This window comes from Ailuropoda melanoleuca, chromosome 1, assembly GCF_002007445.2.
Source record: "Ailuropoda melanoleuca isolate Jingjing chromosome 1, ASM200744v2, whole genome shotgun sequence".
NCBI classification, from domain to species: domain Eukaryota; kingdom Metazoa; phylum Chordata; class Mammalia; order Carnivora; family Ursidae; genus Ailuropoda; species Ailuropoda melanoleuca.
Genome location: NC_048218.1, coordinates 3,021,158 through 3,039,854, shown reverse-complemented (window position 1 = coordinate 3,039,854; position 18,697 = coordinate 3,021,158). Strand labels below are relative to the sequence as shown.

The following is an 18,697-nucleotide window of genomic DNA, read 5'->3' as shown; positions in this document are numbered from 1 at the left end:
GGGGGGGGGGGGGGAGTCCGCCTTCCCACTACTGCCTCTCCTCTTCCCTTGGCCTTGTATTCCTACTGGGACCCACCCTGGGCCACGGAGACCCACGGTAGTCCACTATCTGTCCCCATGCCTGACTTCGTGGCCAGGAACCACACACACGTGGTCACTCAGAGCCAGCATTCGGGGCCCGTGAGTCATCTGCCACTCCATCTGGAGGCCCACCAACTAGCAGCCCCACCCAGAGGACCTGCGACACACAGTCCTGAAGGCAAAGAGGTGGACAGGACTCCAACCCTGACCCTGGTTCCCATGCAGCTCAATCACCCTGACGCCCTGCCTGGGCGTGGGTCAGCTTCTCGGTGCCCTGACCAGCCGCCGGCCTTGTGGACGGGGACACGGGAACATGCCACATATCCTGGGCTCTCGCCCACAGAAGGGGTTTCCTACTGTGTATGGTATTCTGCAAGCTGGCCCTGTCTGTGGCCCATCCGGGACATCGTCCTGAAAAGCAGGCTGTGCTCACACTCTCACCTTCCAACATGGCCCAATTCCTCTGAAGATGGGCAGAGACCTTCCTTAAGGCGGCACTTTCAGGATCAGCCTGAGAGAAGACAAACGGAAAACATTTATCGGGAAGGCGCAGGACTGCAGCCCCAGTGCTGCCGGCAAAGGCACAGACAGACCTGCCGGGCGCTGTCCAGGCTGCCGGGCCCTCGTGAGCACCAGGCAACACCAACCAGCCAGCCTGGCGCAACAGACACAGTAGTCACATCCCATCATGACCGAGACCCACAACACGTGGGCTGCCAGCGTTCTACACTCGCTCACAAGTGACCTTGTCTGAAGAGCCCAGCAGACGACACATGCCGGCTCACGGCGTTCTGTTTGCCACTGCTTTTTAGACGAAAAGAGCCAAAAGGTTCAGGGGCATCTCCAAAGCCCTCGATCAAGTGAGCATTTGGTAAAGGATGAGACCATCGGCACAGTATCTGGTGTGCTCTACCGGACTCCTCCCCCCGGTGTCCTAGGAGATCCGGGACAAGCAGGAGACAGCCACGCTTTACAGATGGGCGAGCCAGCTCAGAGAAGTGTAAGGTTCGCACATCACACAGGGAGGAGAGGCTTGCTCAGCCCACAGCCCACACGCCTTTCTCTACTCCTGATTCCAGTGCCCCAGATACAAGGCCATGCTAAGCCTGCCAACGTCAAGGACACACAGCCAAGCCACACAAACTGCTGGTTTCTCTGCTAAAGACATGTGACCAGGACAATCACAAGAAAAAATATGCCGATGAGGGCAACTACCCTGCAGGCATCATGACATTAAAGGAGCTGGCCAGGCACCCCTGCTCCCTGAACCTGCATCACAAGTCCTCCGGGTACCACCCCCCAAGGACACAGCCCCCAGCATTAAGACATGATCGAGCTGAGAATGGGCACAGCTGTTACCCCCCGCCACCCCCACCACAGGCTTAGGGGCAGCAGGGGCCCAACATGTCTCACCTGCCACCGGCCATCCACAGGCCTGCAGAGCACAAGGGGGGCTTCCCGGCAGTCTTGCAGGACCCACAGTCCCTGGCCCTCCTCGAAAACAATGTCCCACACTCTGTGCTGAAAAGCCAGCTGCTGTCTGTAACCCAGCTGCTGTCTGTGGGCATCGAGCTGGAAGATGTAGACCACAGGAATACTTTCCACAAAGAAAGAGAGAAACATTATTACAACTACCACTAGGCGCATGTGGGTGTCACTGGACACTGCCCAGATCGGCCCTGAACATAAGATCCAGCCACCGCCAGCATCTCGACTGCAGGCTCCCAAGAGACTCAGCCAGAGACACCTAGCTGAGCCACCTCCCAACCCAAGAGCCACAGGAACCAAGAACTAACAGAAGTCTAGGTCAGTAAGCTCTGGGTAAACTTGTCCCGCTAGGACAGGGAACCAGTACAGGACGAAGGAACGAGACGCGGGAAAGGGGGCTGTCCCACTGCAGCGGCCAACGGTGCGGGCACTGGGCTCAGGCGCCTCCTGCCTCTAAACCTGCACCCTTATTTTAAAACAAACGAAGGCGCCCCCTGCAGGCTTGTTAGGAGGACAAACGAGGCGTGCGGAAACACCGTCACCTGCCCGGCACTTAAACAATGCTCAGGAACCTGCTGGACGGCACGTGCTCCCCAACGCCTCCTCCTCAGCACCCGAGCCCTCGGGCGGCCCTCCTGGGACCTGCCCTTGGCCGGGTGTGAGGGCTCTATCGGGGCCAGCCCTCAGGGGCGGACTGAAGCGTATCCTACAACTTCTCTGACCCTCATGCGGGGCTTCAGCTTGCACAAAAGACCAGTTGGACGCTAGTGAATTTAAACAGCAAGAGCGCCACCCCACCCAAAAGAAAGGAACCCACACGGGTCACGCAACGGCCATCCTCCCAGAGCGAAACTCACTGCAGGGACAGGTTGTACGAATCAAAGGGTCTGAAGCCTCCCAACGAAGGCGACAGCCCACGGAGCCAATGGAACGACCCGCGTATTCCCTGCCTTACAGATGCACGGGATGTGCAGGACCCTGAAGCCAAGCCGTCAGCGTGTGAGCTCACCCACCAGTCACACAGCAGCGCCACGCAGCTCTCCTGGCTGCAGTAAGTGATCCTGGACGCGGCGAACCTCTGCAAGGAAAAGCAGCAACGTAACAGCACCTTCACCTGTCAGGGACCCGACTCTGGACTGTTCTGTTCAAACTGAGACCAGGCACAGCAAGACTTTGACAGCTGCCATGACGGTCAAGGAAGGAAAACAAGAAAATAGTCCTGGAACTTTCTGGAAATCAGCAAGAGAAAAGAAAGACCCAGCAGACTACCCGTTTCACAATTCCGGTGTGCCACAGCAGATAGCAGAAGCCTCTCCATGGCTCTGGCCTTCCCTCAATGTCTCCAAAGCCAACGGAACTGACCAACAAGAAGCAAGGACAGGAGGTGACAGGGAAGCCAAAGGATTGTTAACAAGACACAATCGCATGTGCAAGGTCCGCACACCCTGGAGAAGGAACGTCCAGACACCAGTCAGGAGAAGTGGGGGAGAAGGCCTGGCTTCACCAAGCCCAGCTGGAAGGGGAGGGGCCATGCCCCCAGGGGCTCTCGAGAAGGAAGCAAGGAGCCCAAGAGGCAGGGCCATCCAAAGCTTGCGCAGGCCACACAAGCCAGGCCCAAGGTCAGAAACCTGCTGACTCATGGGCGCCTCTCTGCCGCACACTCCCCCCACTCTTAGAAAGAGACTAAAGTCAACCTCACCATCCCAGAGCACCAGGAGAATAAATGAGAGGACAGGAAGGAGGACGTGAAAGAACAAGAGGTGAAATAAAGTTACCAGAACAAATCAGGCGCCTGTGCGCCATGGCTTGGCGGGGGGGAGGGAAGCACCAGGACTGCAGACACCCAAGCAGGAGGTGCCATGAGCGGGCAGCCAGAGCAGCAGAGCCTGCTGACCTGGGGGCACAGGCAGCCATTTGGCTGGGCGGCCACAGCCCCAGGGTCCTTGAGGCTCCGGCCTGTCGTCAGGCCTGGCCTGCCCACTTCTGAGGCCAAGTAAGGGCAGCAGCTACAGAGCAGTCTCAGAGGGGAAGAGAGAGCACAGCCAACCCAAGGAGGAGGCCGACGAGCCCTCCAACTCTGGCCCAGTCTCCTGCAGGCCGGCAGGGGCCCAGGGGAAAATGCAAAGCTCCAGTGAGGACAACCAGGACACCCCAGTCATCAAGAAACCACCCCAAGGGCCAGCTCTGCAGGCCTGGAGAGCCGCGTACACACACTGCTCCCTCCCTGCCAAGCCCAGGAGGGCCTCTGGGAAAACGGGTGGGGCCGTCCTCAGGTGACCAACCTGGACCTCAGCCGGGCAGGGCACCAGCCCGGGAGCATCACAGAGCTGGGTGTCCATGACGACAAAATCCCGAGCACCCCAAACGGCAGCCCACACATTCTCCCTGAAAATCTCTGACAACCAAAGGCCCAGGTGACCTGACCTGGGGATACACTGGCCGGTGTGGGGTCCCGGGGTAAGGGGGTGGTCATAATATCAATCCACGACAAAGGGAGAGGCTCGGGAAGGGTGCTCAGCTGCCTGACTGCCTCTAAACCCTGGAGATGCTCTCTGCTCAGGCACCGCTATCTTTTCCATTTTCAAGCAGGACTAGAGGAGGCATTTCTGTAACGTAGCTGCTCAAACACAAGTAAGGCGAGATAGGAGTTATTTCCCACTTACGGGAACAGGCACCTTTAGAATCAGAAATACACGATCTCCCCCAAGCCGGAAGACATCTGTGTTGACAGCAAGGACAGGTCTCCAACACAAAGCAGTTTTGTTCATGGGACCCCAGTGACTGGGGAGGTGCCCTACAAGCCCCAATAAACCCGAGACAGAAGCGTGACGTTACCTTGTCACCCCACGGCTCTGCCGGCTCCTGCAGGCTGGTCAGGTGACAGCAGTGCAGCTCTCGGCCACTTCGGTACTCCCAGAGCCTCAGGGTGCAGTCCTACACACAGCACAGACAGGTCAGCGCACAGGGAGAGGACAGCCTCCAAGCACGGGGGCTTCTGGCAGGAGGTGGAGCACTGCTCAGCGGCAGCCAGCGCCGTGGCACCCTGCTCTCAGGGATGACCTGCGGCCACGCAAAACACCCACGGCCCCCACATGGCAGAACAGGCAAAAGACCCAAGACAGCCTGCCCGTTACGTGCAGGACGTCAGAGACCGCAGCTGCTGTACACACGCGCACACGCGCGCACACACACAGACGTTTCAAGGGTCACACGTTCGCACGGGAGACATGTGGGTGGGGTCCCGCCTCCCTGTTCAGGAACAGGTGAAAAGGGGGCGTCCACTCAGTACCCGTGAGACTGTCGTTTGGTGCAGCCTGTAAGGAAACTGGCATGTGTACCGAAAGCCTTGGTGCTCCAAAAATAAGCAGAAACGCAAGAGAGAGCCCGTATTGACAACTGCTCGTCACACATCTCGCTGGAAGGACAGGACGGAGAAAGAACTGCGTATCTGAGAACAACTGGGACACACAGGGAGGGAACCACAGCCTAGCTGGCTCGTCTGCTCGGCCGGCATCCCGGGACTCCCGACCCCAGGCACCAGACTCCATCGCTGACAACAGGCACGCACAGGCCCACGTGCACCAGAAGCCTGGATTCTAAGCAATCCAACGAAACGGCACTGACACAGCACATGCAGAGTTCCTCAACGAATGGGAGAAAAGGAAGAAGAGCGAGTCCCCCAGAGCGGAAGAGCCGGGGTGTGCGGGGGCTCGGCAGGCACAGAATACCCTCCAGGGAACCGGGAACCGCAGACAAACAAGGAGGTGAAGGCCCGCCCACCCCAACCTCCCGCTGCCCCACCGGGAAAAGGATGTTTCTGAGACGTGAGGCCTCAAGGACAGACACATCACGACACCAGACAATGGTGAGGCCATCTGGGAGCAGATGAAGGTGGGGGACCGACCACAGGAGGCCACGACACAGCAGGCTGGGCCCAGCAGGCCCTCAGCAGCATAGCCACCGGCGGGGGGTGGGGGGGCAGTCAGAGCAGCTGGACTCCCCACCCCTGTGGCCTGCAGAGCCGCGGGTTCACCATCTGGATGGAGCCCGGGAGTGAGAGACCGCTGTCTCAGGGATGCCAGAGCCACACCAAGGGGCACCACCGGCCCTCCCCAGTCACGTCCCGGAGCACGGGGACAGGCCTGACGCCCAGAAAGATGAAGACTGGGCCAAGTAACCACCAGAAGAGGGCTGACCCAGATGGCCTACAGGTGCCCGACTCTGACACCCTGGGCTCCCAGACGCAGCGCCTCTGCCATGCTGGCCAGTGCTCTGTCCCCATCATAAACGGACAGACGCGACCAGAGGACACCCACAGGAAACCTCCACTGGGAAAGGTGGACACACAAGGGGAAGGAAACACACGTGAGCTCGGAGAGATGAGAAATCCTCCACTTGGGACCGACGAACGGGGCGCAGTAAGAAAAGAACACTCTGAGGGCAAGAAAAAGCTCCTGACAATTACCAGGAACAGCAGAAATGAAAGCCCCACAGGACACTACGAAACAAAGTTGAGGACAAGTCCCAAAAAGCAGAAGCAGAACATGAGAGGCCAAAGGAAAGAAAAAGAACCAGGCAACATAGCCCAACATCCCACAGCACAGATTCGAGAAGCGCCCAAGTGAGGACACTCCTGGGACCAAGGACCTCAAATCGCAGGGGCCACTGACCATGCAAGCCAGTCTCCAGAGCCCAGCCCCCGTCTCCCCCAACTTCCGAGCACAGGGGCCCCAAAACGTCCAGAGAAGGGGAACAGATCCTACAGAAAAGGCCCCAACTGCCAAACTCAGAATGGCCTCAGACTTTTCAAGTGGAAGTGGGGAAAAAGCCAAGCACAGAAACCAACCAGAGAATACACTGGCCCCACACCTTCCAAATCCCTGGGAGGAACTCTCACCTCGAGCTCTACGCCCGCCCACCCACCAGGCATCGGGGGTCAGGGGCACTTCCAGGACAGCACCCTTATGACAATACCCTCCTTCCACCATCAGAGGCAGTGCTCTGAAACACAGACATGAGAGACAGACAGACACAGACAGACAGGATGAACATGAGTACAGGGGGTGCTACGGGAGGTGCAGCCCATCAGGAAAGGGGATGAAGGGCATGACACCACCACAGAGAGAGCGGGAAAACACACGGAAAAGCCGTGCTCTTATTTCTCGATTGCTCTCGTCCTCTGGATATGCGGGGCGGCCGTTAAGAAGGCTGCAGGGCCTAAAGGTGCACCTTGCAGGGGCGCTGGGAGACATGGCCATCTTGCACTATCAGCCTAACAGCAAAATTTCACTTTACAAGTATATGTGCTTCTAATAAAAACGAAAAGTGCACTCTGCAAGGTGTGGGGCACACGGCGGGCAGCGCAGCCCCGCCGCCAGAGCACAAGCCCTCCCGCATCTTCGAACAGGATCACGAGCAAAATGCCCAAACTTGCCAAGCTGGCGCTAAAATCAAAGGTGTTCGTTTTACTTTTCTGGGTGCTTGAATATTTTTTTTAACATGAAAAAGACTGGAAGATATAGGTACAGCAAAATTCACAAAAACTGGCTGCCTCTGGGGACTCGAGCCCCATCTGTTTTCTTGTTTGCTATCGCAAGACCCCGCACGGCTGGGATGAATAGGACACGGGACCGCAGAAACCGTGAGAACACAAACATGGTGAAGGAATGAGACACAGACACACAGACAGTGGCCAGATGTCTGCAGGACGCCAGGGAGGCCACTGTCCCCACCCAGAAACCCTAAGTCTTAGGTTCAGGGGCCTCCCGTGCAGCTCCCCCTGCTCCTGCCGCCAGGCACCTGAGTCCCATAAAACACTAAGGGGCAGGAAAGACAGGAGGAACAGGACAGAGCTTCTGAAAAGAAAGGAAGAATGAGACACCATCAGTAATTCAAAACCTTCACTTTGGCAAAAACTACGGCTTAATGATCCTTTTAAAGATTATTCCTCAGAGCCAAGTCTCTGATCACTAAACCATCCATGGCTTCAAGCCCCAACTGCCAGGACATACAAGCTTTCGTGATCCATCAAGGCCCCCACCAACGCCAGGTGCCCTGCCCGAGGGCCAGGGTGAAGAGCCAGCACAGCAGTAACTGGATGGAACTCATGTCCCCCGGGACTCAGAAGAAGCCTTTGCACCGACTGTCAGAACGGAGATCACCGTGCTGTTACAGACGTGACAGCCCTGAGAACACACTCCTCACAGCCCGCTCCAGCGTGACACACACACACCCTCGAACGGAAGGCCCGAAGCAAGGAGCCCGCCGCAGTCTGCTCCGAAATTCGGAAAGCAAGCACCATCTAGTGGACAGCCACCAAGTGAAAGAACCACAAGTGGGAACAGCAGAGCTCACAGCTGGCAGACCCATGCCCCGCACGGCCCCCCACCGAAAGGCACCCGCAGGCGCACACGGCAGAACAAGACACTTACCCCAGAGGAAGACAACAGCAGCTCAGGGTGGTCGGGCACCACGAGGACACGGCTGACGAACCTACAGTGCAGAGCAGCAGAGAGGGGCCGAGTTCCGGGGTGCTACTGCGACATCCGTCACTGCAGGGAGAAGCCTTCCCCCAAACCCGACCCCCGGCCACAACTGTCACAGGGCCCATGTGTCGTCAGACAGCACTGAGCACGCGCGAGAAGCACGCCGTGTCATTCTCCGGGCCCCAACAGCCACAACAACCCCCGAGCAGGAGGGGGCCCCAGCCACACTGTTGGAAAGATCCATGAGCATCCGTGCTGCTCGCTCCGGCTGCCCTGCTCACGGCCCGAGACCTTCCCTGCAGGTCTGTGATGACAGGGGCCTCGGGAGGAGACCTGCAGGACAGAGTAGGGGCGGAGGCCAAGCCGCCGACACCAGCCAGCAGACAGACCGGACCTCCTGCCTTCACCCCGGGGTCTGCCGGCTGTGAGCCAGCCTCGAGCCCCACAACGGGGACAGCCTTCCCTGCTTCTCTCCCAGCGGTAATGTGACCACTAGCACACAGCTGCCGGGGACGCCCAGGACTGGCTGGCCCAAGCACTCCCCTGACACAGGACGGCCTTTATAGGGGCTGTCAGTCACCTCAACGACTCAAGGGGCGGAAACCAGTTTGCACAGATTTTACACAAGATTCTTAAACACCTATTTCTACTCCTTACTCACTGAAGTACCTGCTGAGTGCCCACTGCCTGCCACTGTGCTGAGGGCTGGAGACAGCAGTGAGCGCAGCCACAAAGGCCCTCCGTCCAGGGCGCGGGCAGGACAGGCCAGCGGCGGCCTCAGTAGAGCACAGCCCAACATAAACACAGTGCGGGCCATGCCATTTACGTTTGCAAGTGACCACGTATGACAATAACTGACACTACTCTTCCTTAACTCGATTTATCCAGAATATTACCATCTCAACACATAACCTAAACTAAAAATCAATAACAAGCTGTTTTTATGATTTTTTTCACATGAAGTCTTCGAAATCAGGTCTTATACACTCACGGCACATCTCACTTCAGACTTCAGGGCTCTGGGCTCCTGTCTGGATGGTGCAGGCTAAGAGAAAAGCAGAGCAGGGTGGGACGAGGGGAACAAGTGCCATCTACCAGGCACTGAAGAAGTGGAAGAGAGCACAGGGCCCTGTGGGAGGAGCATGCCCATCAGCAAGGACAGCATATGCAAAGGCCCTGAGGCAGGAGTGTGCCAGTGGGGGTGGGGTGGGAGGCAGCAGACCCCAGTGAGAAACAGCGATGGAGGGAAGGCCACGGGGCTTACATGACGTAAGTCTGGATGCTGGATTACTAGAAAGCTGAATTAAAGCCCACATCTGCTGTCAGGAGCTACAAACTCGGCCACCAGCGACCCTCACAAAGGTCACTTTACATTCCATTCAAAACCAAGGACACAGGAGCAATCTCCAGAATTAAGTCTCTCCGATGTATCCCACTGTCTCCAATACTGTAGTGTTAAACATTTTAGCAAACAAAACAAAGGGCTTCTCCTCTGGGGCGCCTGGGTGGCACAGCGGTTAAGCGCCTGCCTTCGGCTCAGGGCGTGATCCCGGCGTTATGGGATTGAGCCCCACATCGCTCCTCCACTATGAGCCTGCTTCTTCCTCTCCCACTCCCCCTGCTTGTGTTCCCTCTCTCGCTGGCTGTCTCTGTCGAATAAATAAATAAAATCTTAAAAAAAAAAGGGGGGGANCTTCCTTCTCCCACTCCCCCTGCTTGTGTTCCCTCTCTCGCTGGCTGTCTCTGTTGAATAAATAAATAAAATCTTAAAAAAAGGGGGGGGGGCTTCTCCTCTCCTCACACTGTAATTAGCCTTGAACTCGAGAAGAGTAGCGTTCCTTAGAAATGCCTCCCTTGCAAAATGTCAAAATTCAATTGCTAGAAGAGAGCTCATCTGGCAGAAAAGAAGTCATAAAGGAAGGACCGCCACCCGGGCTCAGAGGTGATGTAAGTCCTGGACCGTTCAAATTACCCAAGTATGTTCCCCCTGGCACACACCCCCTCACCGGCTGCCAACCACTGTAGGCACTGACAGGCATCTATGCTGAGGAAGGAGTGTTCTGGAAACAAGCCCTCGCCCGGAGGCCACGTGGGGATCACTGGTGAGCACTAATGGTGGGAGGTGGAGGGCTTAGAGTGAAGGCCTCTTACACATAGCGCTATGCTGGCTCCCATGGGCAGTGCCACCACCACCGTGTGCAGTGACCACACCCTGGGGTGTCAGACCTCAGTGCTGACAAGAAAACCTCCCCGACACACATGGGAAGGGAGAAGGAAGAGGTGGAGGTTCTGACGGCCCCTGGGCAGAAGCCCACACCGAACGGGGCCTCACTGGGGAGCAAGCTGCCTTGGGCAGTGTCGCTCACGCGAGGCTGTCCCTCTTCCCCAAGGCCCTCGCCAGGAAGCAGGAGGCCCCAGGAGCTTCACCACCGGCTGCCCAAGCTGAGCGGCCCACCCGTGCTTCGAGCCTGAGCTTCCTCCTGTGGGGCAGGAAGGGGACTCACTCTGCATGACCGAGGCAGAAGGACTCGATGCTGTGCGGCGCCACGGCCCAGCTGACCCGGATCTTCTCGTCCCGGTCGGCAGTGAGGACATAGCGGTCGTCGGGACTCACGGCCTGCACACGGACAGACCTGCTGGTGAGGGAGACCAGAGCTGGCCCCCCGACCCCCACCCCCAGGACCTGTCCCTAGCTCTACACGGTGCCACAGCCGTGTCCAGATGCCCATTTCAACGCAACTCCTCCCTACCACCTGCCCCACGCCCCACGGCCTCCAGCACCTGCTCGCCTTCCTCTCCTTCCTCCTTCAAGTGTCCCTGTGGCCAGCCAGTCACAAAGTCCTGGGGGTTTTTCCTTCAAGAACCCCTCCCTTATTGTCCTTGCCTCTCTGATCGGGTCCCACCCCAGCTCCAACTCCCACTAGCTGCTCCCAGCCCTCACCAGGCCTCTCGGGGAAACAGCTCCTGGCTCAGGGGCTGGAAGGACACTGAGATGAGGCCCGTAAAGCACGAGGACAAGCTTAGGCCTTGAGATGGTGCCTGCCCTTCCCACACGCCTCCTCTACCATGTCACCCAACCCAGGCTGTCCCTTAAATCCGGAACCACCCAGCCAACTCCCATGGGCATTCACCATGCCAGCCTCACCATCCTGAATTCCATCCCACGAGCTCCCGCTCACAGATCTGCAGAGCTGTCCCTGCTACAGAACCCAAACCCCGAGAGCTGGGCTCACAGACCCGGCCTCACCTCCCCATCAGACCCCTTGCCCCTGCCCCCAGCTGACTGTAGCAGACTTAATTAAGCCCATCACCCACGTACCACATCCAACAGCATCGACAGGTGCCCAAGCTCAAGCTTGCCGCATTCCTGTGGCTCCAACACCGAAAAGGAATAAACATCCCCAGACTTGTCGGCCACCAAAAGCTTCTCCTCCGAGGCCGTGAAGGTCAGGGCCGTGCACCTCCTCACCACGGTCCTGGAAGGCAAGAGACCCCCACAGTCGGCTTGCACAGGTCAGCACGAGATGGGCCGACAGACCTGCAGGCTGGACCTTCTGCTGGTTTGTCAGCCCCACACGTGTCTCCCCTTCCAGTCACCAAAGGCCGTGCCAAAAAAAGCGATTAAGAGAACAGAAACCAAGCCAATGCCTTAGACCAATTTTACTTTGGAATATCTTTGCCTTTGTGATAGCAGAATCTGGGTGGTGGACATCTAGGCGTCCAGTGTGAAATCTTCTCAAATTTGCTGTTTTAAGACTATCATATTAAAATGTTGGGAGAATTGCCCCTTGACCCCAGCACCTCTACTGTGCATTCTGGGGAAGAAAAAGGTCAACTTCATAAACACCCAATGTGCTCTGATCAGACCCAGAAGCACACACACCACGTAGGGGTAGGGCCCTCCTACCCCTGCAGCTTCCCATCTGGGACCACCAAGTCCACACCCCAGCCCGGGGCCCTGCCATGTGGGAATCCCACCTGTGCTGCTCCTGCACAACGCCCCTGAGGACGGGGCCACACACACGTCAGCCCGCGCGGCACTCGGCTGTCCCTCCCCCACGGGACAACTCCGAAGGAAGGCGAGCAAGCCATCACGAATGGCACGCACTGCTGGGGAGGTCTGCGTTCCAGCTCAAGCTGTGTGACGGCTAACATGCTCCAAATTCAAACCTTTGGTCCAGATTCGCAAGACCCATCACATTTGCCGGTTGGTTCCACACTGTGCCAGCCTAAGAACAAAGTTACAGCTCCCGCCACACGCACCCCTCCTCCTCCGGGGTCTCACTACTGGTGGCGAGCGGGGTGTGTGCAGCTTCCTCCCGCTCGCGCTCTCACCGTTCACCTCCCTTCTACCGGCATCTCTACAGCAGAACGTGCTTTCCACAAGGCAAGACCCTTACTTTTCATCCTACAGCAGATACCACGTGTGCCCTGCTTCGCACACGAACACCAGATTTGTCCGCATTACCTACATTTGTGGCTGTCCTCAAAAGAGCAGCAGTCCCTGCCCTCCTGTTACCGGGGCAGGTGGAGAACCGACTTTCCAACACGAGCCATTGTCTGTGCACACGGTGCCCGGCTCCCTGCAGCTGGGGCCCCACACGTCACTTGAAAGAGAAACTAAGGCTCGAAGAAGCCACGTTTCCCACACGGGGACCACACAAAGACCTCCCGAGTTCTTGGAAGCTCAGGACAGAAGGACAGAAAATGCAGGGCAGCGGGCCTGCAGCCGTGTCCTGGGGCTCCGCCACCCACCGCGCTGAACCCCCTCCTGCACGCACCTGAGCCGGGGGAGCCCCAGAAGGACAAGGAGCGGTATCAATATGGAGAAAACAACAGAAGAGCATGGGGCTCCAGGCAAGACTAATCAACTCCCCGAGCACGCGGTCACCGAGATGCCACTGTGCATTCAGACGGGCAGCCACGCGGCCATCAGGCCAAAGCAGTGGCCTGGGCCGGTCCCGCAGGAGTCTCGGGCATGGACTCACACGAGCACCGGCCACTGCCCGCCCCCACCGCCCCAGCCCAGTCCAGAATCTTGTCCCTTTGTCCTCTGCCAGTGGAGGGGGCTTTCATCTTCTCAGGCCAAGTTAGTCCTGGTAAGGACTCCAGGACACTGCTTGGCTGTACAGAGCAGGTGAGGGTGAGTGTCTGAGGGGTCAGGTCACAGACGTGGGCAGACAGGTCATGAGACCGGACGGTGGGTGGCTGGCCACTTTGCCCCATCAGAAGGTGTGGGCCTCACCCATCTTTGGGGTCTCTGCACTCCCCCCTCTCTCCACAGAGTCACAGGGTTCAGAGCCCAGCATTCCCATCCTCATGCCCCCCAGGGCCAGCCTGACCCTCTCCCCTCTGCCACCGCCAAGCAGAGCACTGCTGGTCAGGTGGCTGAGCCCTGAGATCTCCCACACGGGGCTGGTGCCCACCCAAGCCCACCTCCGGCAAGCCACACTTGTTCAACAAAACAGAGTATGCGGGGGCCCTGTGGCCTACCAGGCCCTGCAGGGCACCAAGGATACCAAGTTCCCGACACCACACACCCCCAGCAGCCAGGCAGCTTCGGGCAGAACAATCGCATTTCCTGGGGCTTTGCCTTTCCACATATTCGCAGTATTTCAAAACAGGCATTTTCTGCAGCAGTGTGATTTCCTACATAAGATTTCTCACTAATAAATGCACATATCACAATAGAAAAAATCACGTAACCCCTAGTGACCCTCTTTAGTTCAGAAAACCTGGCCTCGGTTCTGGGCCTTTGTCATCGTGAACTGAAACCTTGAAACCAATCACTGCTACCCACTATTTCCATCTAGGCTTTTCCTTAAGACCCTCCATGGTTAAGTATTAAAGCCACTGGAGAGCTCCTTGGTCAAATGTGGATAATACAGGCCCAGGACACCCTCAACACTGAACTGAATGTCAGACGCGTAGAGGATGGGTGTTTTTCCAAGGAAGGGGTCTATCTGTCCGTGCCCCCCCACCAAGGGTAACAGCTGCTGGACCAGGCAGCAGCACATCTTACGCTGAGATCAACGTACAGCCACAGGACAAGGCAACCTGAGAAGTGCAGCCCCTAGACCTGACACATGATCTGGCCGGACCCCTTCATTCATTCAGTGGCTGACACAGGCAGGATGGGAGTTATCCAGGGTCCTGCAAGCAACGTCTGCACACGCAACGTACCTTCCACAGGCAACACGAGAGGCCCCGCACGCCTATCACAGAGGTTTCCGACACAAAGCTATTTTGCTGACGTCAATGCAAAAACCAAGATGAAAAATACAATTAAACAGGAAAAAAAAAAGCCAGGTGCCAACCACTGTTTGCTAACATGGAACTGCCCACCCCAGAGTGTTCCTAGATCTTTACACAAAGACAACTGCCAAAACACTACCTTCAAAAGACAAAACAAAAACACAGCCTCTTCCCCTCAAACACCGCCAGAACACACTGCAAAGGGAACCAGACATGTACACATCGGCCTCTGTGCCTGAATACCCACCGAGCCTTACACTCCAGAGACCTCGCCCTCCATTCCCTGATAGCCTGACAGCCACAGGGATCCACTGACAGGCAAGAAAAGTCTAGATTCCTCCTTCCAGACCCTGCACAATGCCAGGAGCCCTCAGGGAATGGCCAGAGCCCCACCAGAAACCCTGGTTCCTCGCCCTCCAGTCAAGGTGCAAGAGCCGCCACAGGACGCAGGGGCGTGTGGACCAGCTGTGTGGGCGTCCCCTTGTCCCAAGTTCAGGATGAAGCGCTACCCCCAAGCGGGTGCACATACCAACAAAGACTGCCACCTGCAATGTGCCTTTTTACTCTTCTTAGAAAATAAGATGCAAGAGGAATCCAACAAGCATAGCTCTCCCCAATACAGGTGTGAGCCAGCTACAAAGTGAAATCCTAACCTTGCTGCGAGATAGTTCAAACACAACCTGCATGTATTTATCTGTTACTCTCAAGGGACACTTAAGCCATGCAGCCTCAGGGAGGCAAGGATGAGAGGAAGGCTGACTCTGCTCCGTGTGGGTGTTTCCACCCCGGTCACAGACATCATAATTCCAGCCCTCACCTGCCTGAGGAAATAAAGAACTTATATCAGGACACTGTCAGGACCCAAGAGAAATTTACACCTGCCCAGGGCCTGTATCAGCATCACCTAGCACCTCCTCTCCTAAGCCTGCTAATTTTCTTCATTTCTGCCAGCACGAGGCTGGAGGAACACTGGAAAGCAGGATGGCATAGTGGCCAGGGGTATCAACTCTGGAGCCAGAGTGACCAGGGCAGGGCCCAGCTCTGCCCTCCAAGCTGACTGACCGGGATCAGCTTCCAGGCTCCAGCCAGGAATGTGGGTGAGAACAACGCCCCCGCCCCCCTTGCACAGGGTTGTTTTGAGGATCCAATCAGTTAACACACATAAGGCGCTGACAACAGCACCCAGCACGTGGCTGAGACTACGTGTTAGCTGCTTGTTTGCTGTCACTGTCACTATCACTGAGGGCATGCAAGTGTAAGCTGTGCGTTCAACATGGTAATTATTCAACGTTAGCATTTCATACCTGACACTCAGACATTGCCATGGTTTTGTACGGAAAAGAATCAGACGCTTACTGTCATCAGTTAAAGCAAAATAGCGGCCCGACTTGGCAAAGGTGGACGCCAGAATCGTGTCACTCCCCTTATCCACGGACTGCCCGTCCTCCCTGAGAAAGAGAAGACAAGGACGATCAGGGCTTACCTGAGTAAACAAGGCTGCATTCCTCCAGGCTGGCCTTGTTCATTTATAACATGAGCAGAGACAGAAAATGGCACAAGGTTCACATAGCCAGAATATAAATGCATATTAAGTGGACAAGGGGAGGTTCAAAACAGCTGTAATTTTTACGGAGTAAATCTAATTAAACAGAAAAATCTCTCAGCACACACACCAGAATACAAAGAGCTGAGCCAGAAAGACCCTCTGGGATCCACGGTCCACTCCCACACAGACATGTACAAATTGAAGACTAAGTCAAGGGTTAAATCGTATTAAAAAAAAAAAAAACTGAGACATAAGGTCAATTTTTCTAGAAAAAGGCACCATGCAAAATCATCACTCTCTGCTTTCCTTATCTTTCAATTAACTAAAGCTAACTTCAACGCATACACTGCATTATTTTAAGATGCCCACGAGAGTTAGTTACTGACAGAAACTAAAAGTATTTAGAAAAACCCTACTATTCTTAACACCAAATTAAAGTTAGTTCCACGTTTCTTTCCCGAGGTGGTTCATGCACAGGGCAGTGTAAACAGAAACGAAGAATTCGGTGCATCAGCAAGTTCCTCAGTGAGACAATTCATTTCTTAGGCTACCCCATCCCATTTAGTCCAGCCATGATTAGGCCTGAAGAGACTGCCCCATTATCTCACCCTTTATTTTCTTCTGACTTCTTTCCTGCAGTGCTGCAATCATATGTGAAGAGAACGTCACCATCACTAAGGAAAAACAGAAAGATTTTAAAGGGAGCACTTTATGATAAAAATGTGAGGTTTTTTTCCTGGAGCACAGATATTCTTGTACTCAATAAATTAAGGGTCTCATCCACAAGAAATTGTCTGGGTATAGTTATTGCAGAGAAAGGCTGAGGAGCTTTCGTTACTTCATCTTTTCAGATTTGCCATACACCACTGACATGGTTCCATACCAAATAATCTGTTAAGTAAAAGAGATAAAGACAAAAACTCAACAGAAGTAATACATTATTCTTTCATGCCCTAGAAAATCAATGCAAGACGGGTATGTTAGAAGAAATTATGTTCTGATGTTTTTTGATGAGATTCCTGCATCCAGATTTAAAACTGCCACCATTTAAAAATGTCTCAACTACCCAACGAAGCTCCCATGGCTGCCTGTACCTGCCAGCACAGGAGTCAGACCCTTAGCTCTCTGCAGTTTATGCCCATCTTTGCCCTTCCAGTGCTTGGCAGAGACCAGGCATTTGTACAAACTTATAGCCTTTGAAGTAACCGGGCTCAGACTCTTTTCCCATGGAACACTACGGTGCTGCAAAGAGTGGTTCTCTGAGTCAGAAACTTTGCCATNGCTGGCTGTCTCTCTGTCACATAAATAAATAAAATCTTAAAAAAAAAAAAAAAAAGGCGGTGGGGGGGATGTCTGGGCGGCTCAGGCCATGATCCCAGGGTCCTGGGATCCAGCCCCCTGTTGGGCTCCTGCTCAACGCAGAGTCTGCTTCTCCCCCTTCCTCTGTCCTTACCCCCCCCCGTCCCCCGCTGCTCATGCTCTGTCTCAAATACAGAAAAATGAATCTTTAAAAAAAAATGATGGCTTTATTACACTTGATATGTATCAAATGTAATATCAAGTGTAATAAACCCCTGCCTCCCAGTGGCATGTCAGATACCATCAACCTCTAAAAATAATCTGGAATATACCACAAGTTTGTGAGCAAAGTTTTTGTGAAAACTAAATCTAGCACTGATTTGGATTTCCAAAACCCAGCTTTGAGCAAAGAGCAGAAAGTGTATTTACATTCGACAGACACATCGTCCGTTTCAAGTATGAACCCAAACTACCCCGGGAAAAATGCAAGGGGCCGAAACTGACCATGGGACAAGACTATTCGATCAACACTTATTGTTAAAAATCCTGTGCGAGAAGGAGCATGAAACTGGGGCAAGCTAAAGCAGACCCGTGTGCAGGCGCACTGGGGAGGGTAAGACCTAGAGTCCCGAAGGGCAGGCAGAGCGGGCTCAAGGCCTGCGGGCGAGGGGGGCAGGCGCCACGCCTTGAGAGGGAGGAGAGAAGGAGTGCGCCCGGGACTCAGGCCCGACCGGTTCCCCGAGGGCAAGGATGGCCTTCCTTCCCACGCCCCAGGGCGGGGGTGGCCGCCGCGCCGACTCCGAGACAGCGCGGGGGCCGAGTTCAGGCCCCCGTCGCCCCACGTGACCCGCCCCCCAGCGTCCCGAAGCGTCCGGCGCCGACCCGGCAGAGAACGCGAGGCCAGCTGCAGCCGGCGAGGGGCGCGCCGGAGGCGGGTCTTGAGAAGAGGCGCGGGCACGTGGCCCGGCCGAGGAGGCGGCGGGAGGCGCCGGGGGTCCTCCCCAGGGCGGGCGTCGCGAGGGAATGTGACTCTCCAGGCCCCGACGCGCGCCCGCAGCCGGAGCTCCCCGCTGCAGGGACAGCCCCCTCACCTGTTCGCAGTGGAGGTGGCCAGGAACCGGCTGCCGCCCCGCACCACCAGCACCTGCCCGCACAGAGCCAAGCCCGCGGAACTCGCCATTTGCCCGCCCGCCGCGCCGCCCCCCACGTGCGCCGCCGAGCCCCTCTTCCTGCCGGTGCCGCACAGTGACGTCATGCGCAGGCGACGCGAGGTGACGCCACTCGGCCCGCCCCCGCGGTGGCGGAAGCCGCGGGCACGCGCAAAAAGCGCTCTCAGCCTTCGCCCTTGCGGTGGTGTCTGCTCCGTGGGTGGCCGGGTTGGTGCGGAGGGGATACACGCCCACGTGGGAACGCATGCGGAGCGTTGTTCTTTTCTCCACACTGGGTAGGGCCGCTCTGGATCTTTCACCGCTGCAGCTGAGCGACGTGGTCCTGCTGATATATGCTGGGCTCTTAGTAAGCGTTCCTGCCAGAGGTGGGTGGG

At 56.3% G+C, this 18,697-nt stretch overlaps 1 protein-coding gene across 6 annotated transcripts; it reads right to left on the bottom strand.

Moving 5' to 3' along the window:
• Positions 1–6: 6 nt before the first annotated feature.
• Positions 7–18,415, bottom strand: WDR4 (WD repeat domain 4). Of its 6 annotated transcripts, none has more exons than XM_019803005.2 (10): positions 18,246–18,409; positions 16,464–16,529; positions 15,614–15,757; positions 11,374–11,530; positions 10,559–10,671; positions 8,001–8,061; positions 4,405–4,503; positions 2,583–2,647; positions 1,495–1,678; positions 7–592 (listed from the first exon to the last, which is right to left on the bottom strand). In XM_019803005.2, the coding sequence occupies exons 1-10, from the start codon at positions 18,407–18,409 to the stop codon at positions 308–310; spliced, it is 1,338 nt and encodes a 445-aa protein (XP_019658564.2). In that variant the 3' UTR covers positions 7–307. The 6 variants fall into 6 exon arrangements, with proteins under 6 accessions (XP_019658564.2, XP_034511007.1, XP_034511001.1 ...); XM_034655127.1 differs by having other exon boundaries at positions 418–592; positions 1,495–1,653; positions 18,246–18,408; XM_034655116.1 differs by lacking the exon at positions 15,614–15,757 and having other exon boundaries at positions 18,246–18,415.
• Between the last annotated feature and the right edge of the window lie 282 nt (positions 18,416–18,697).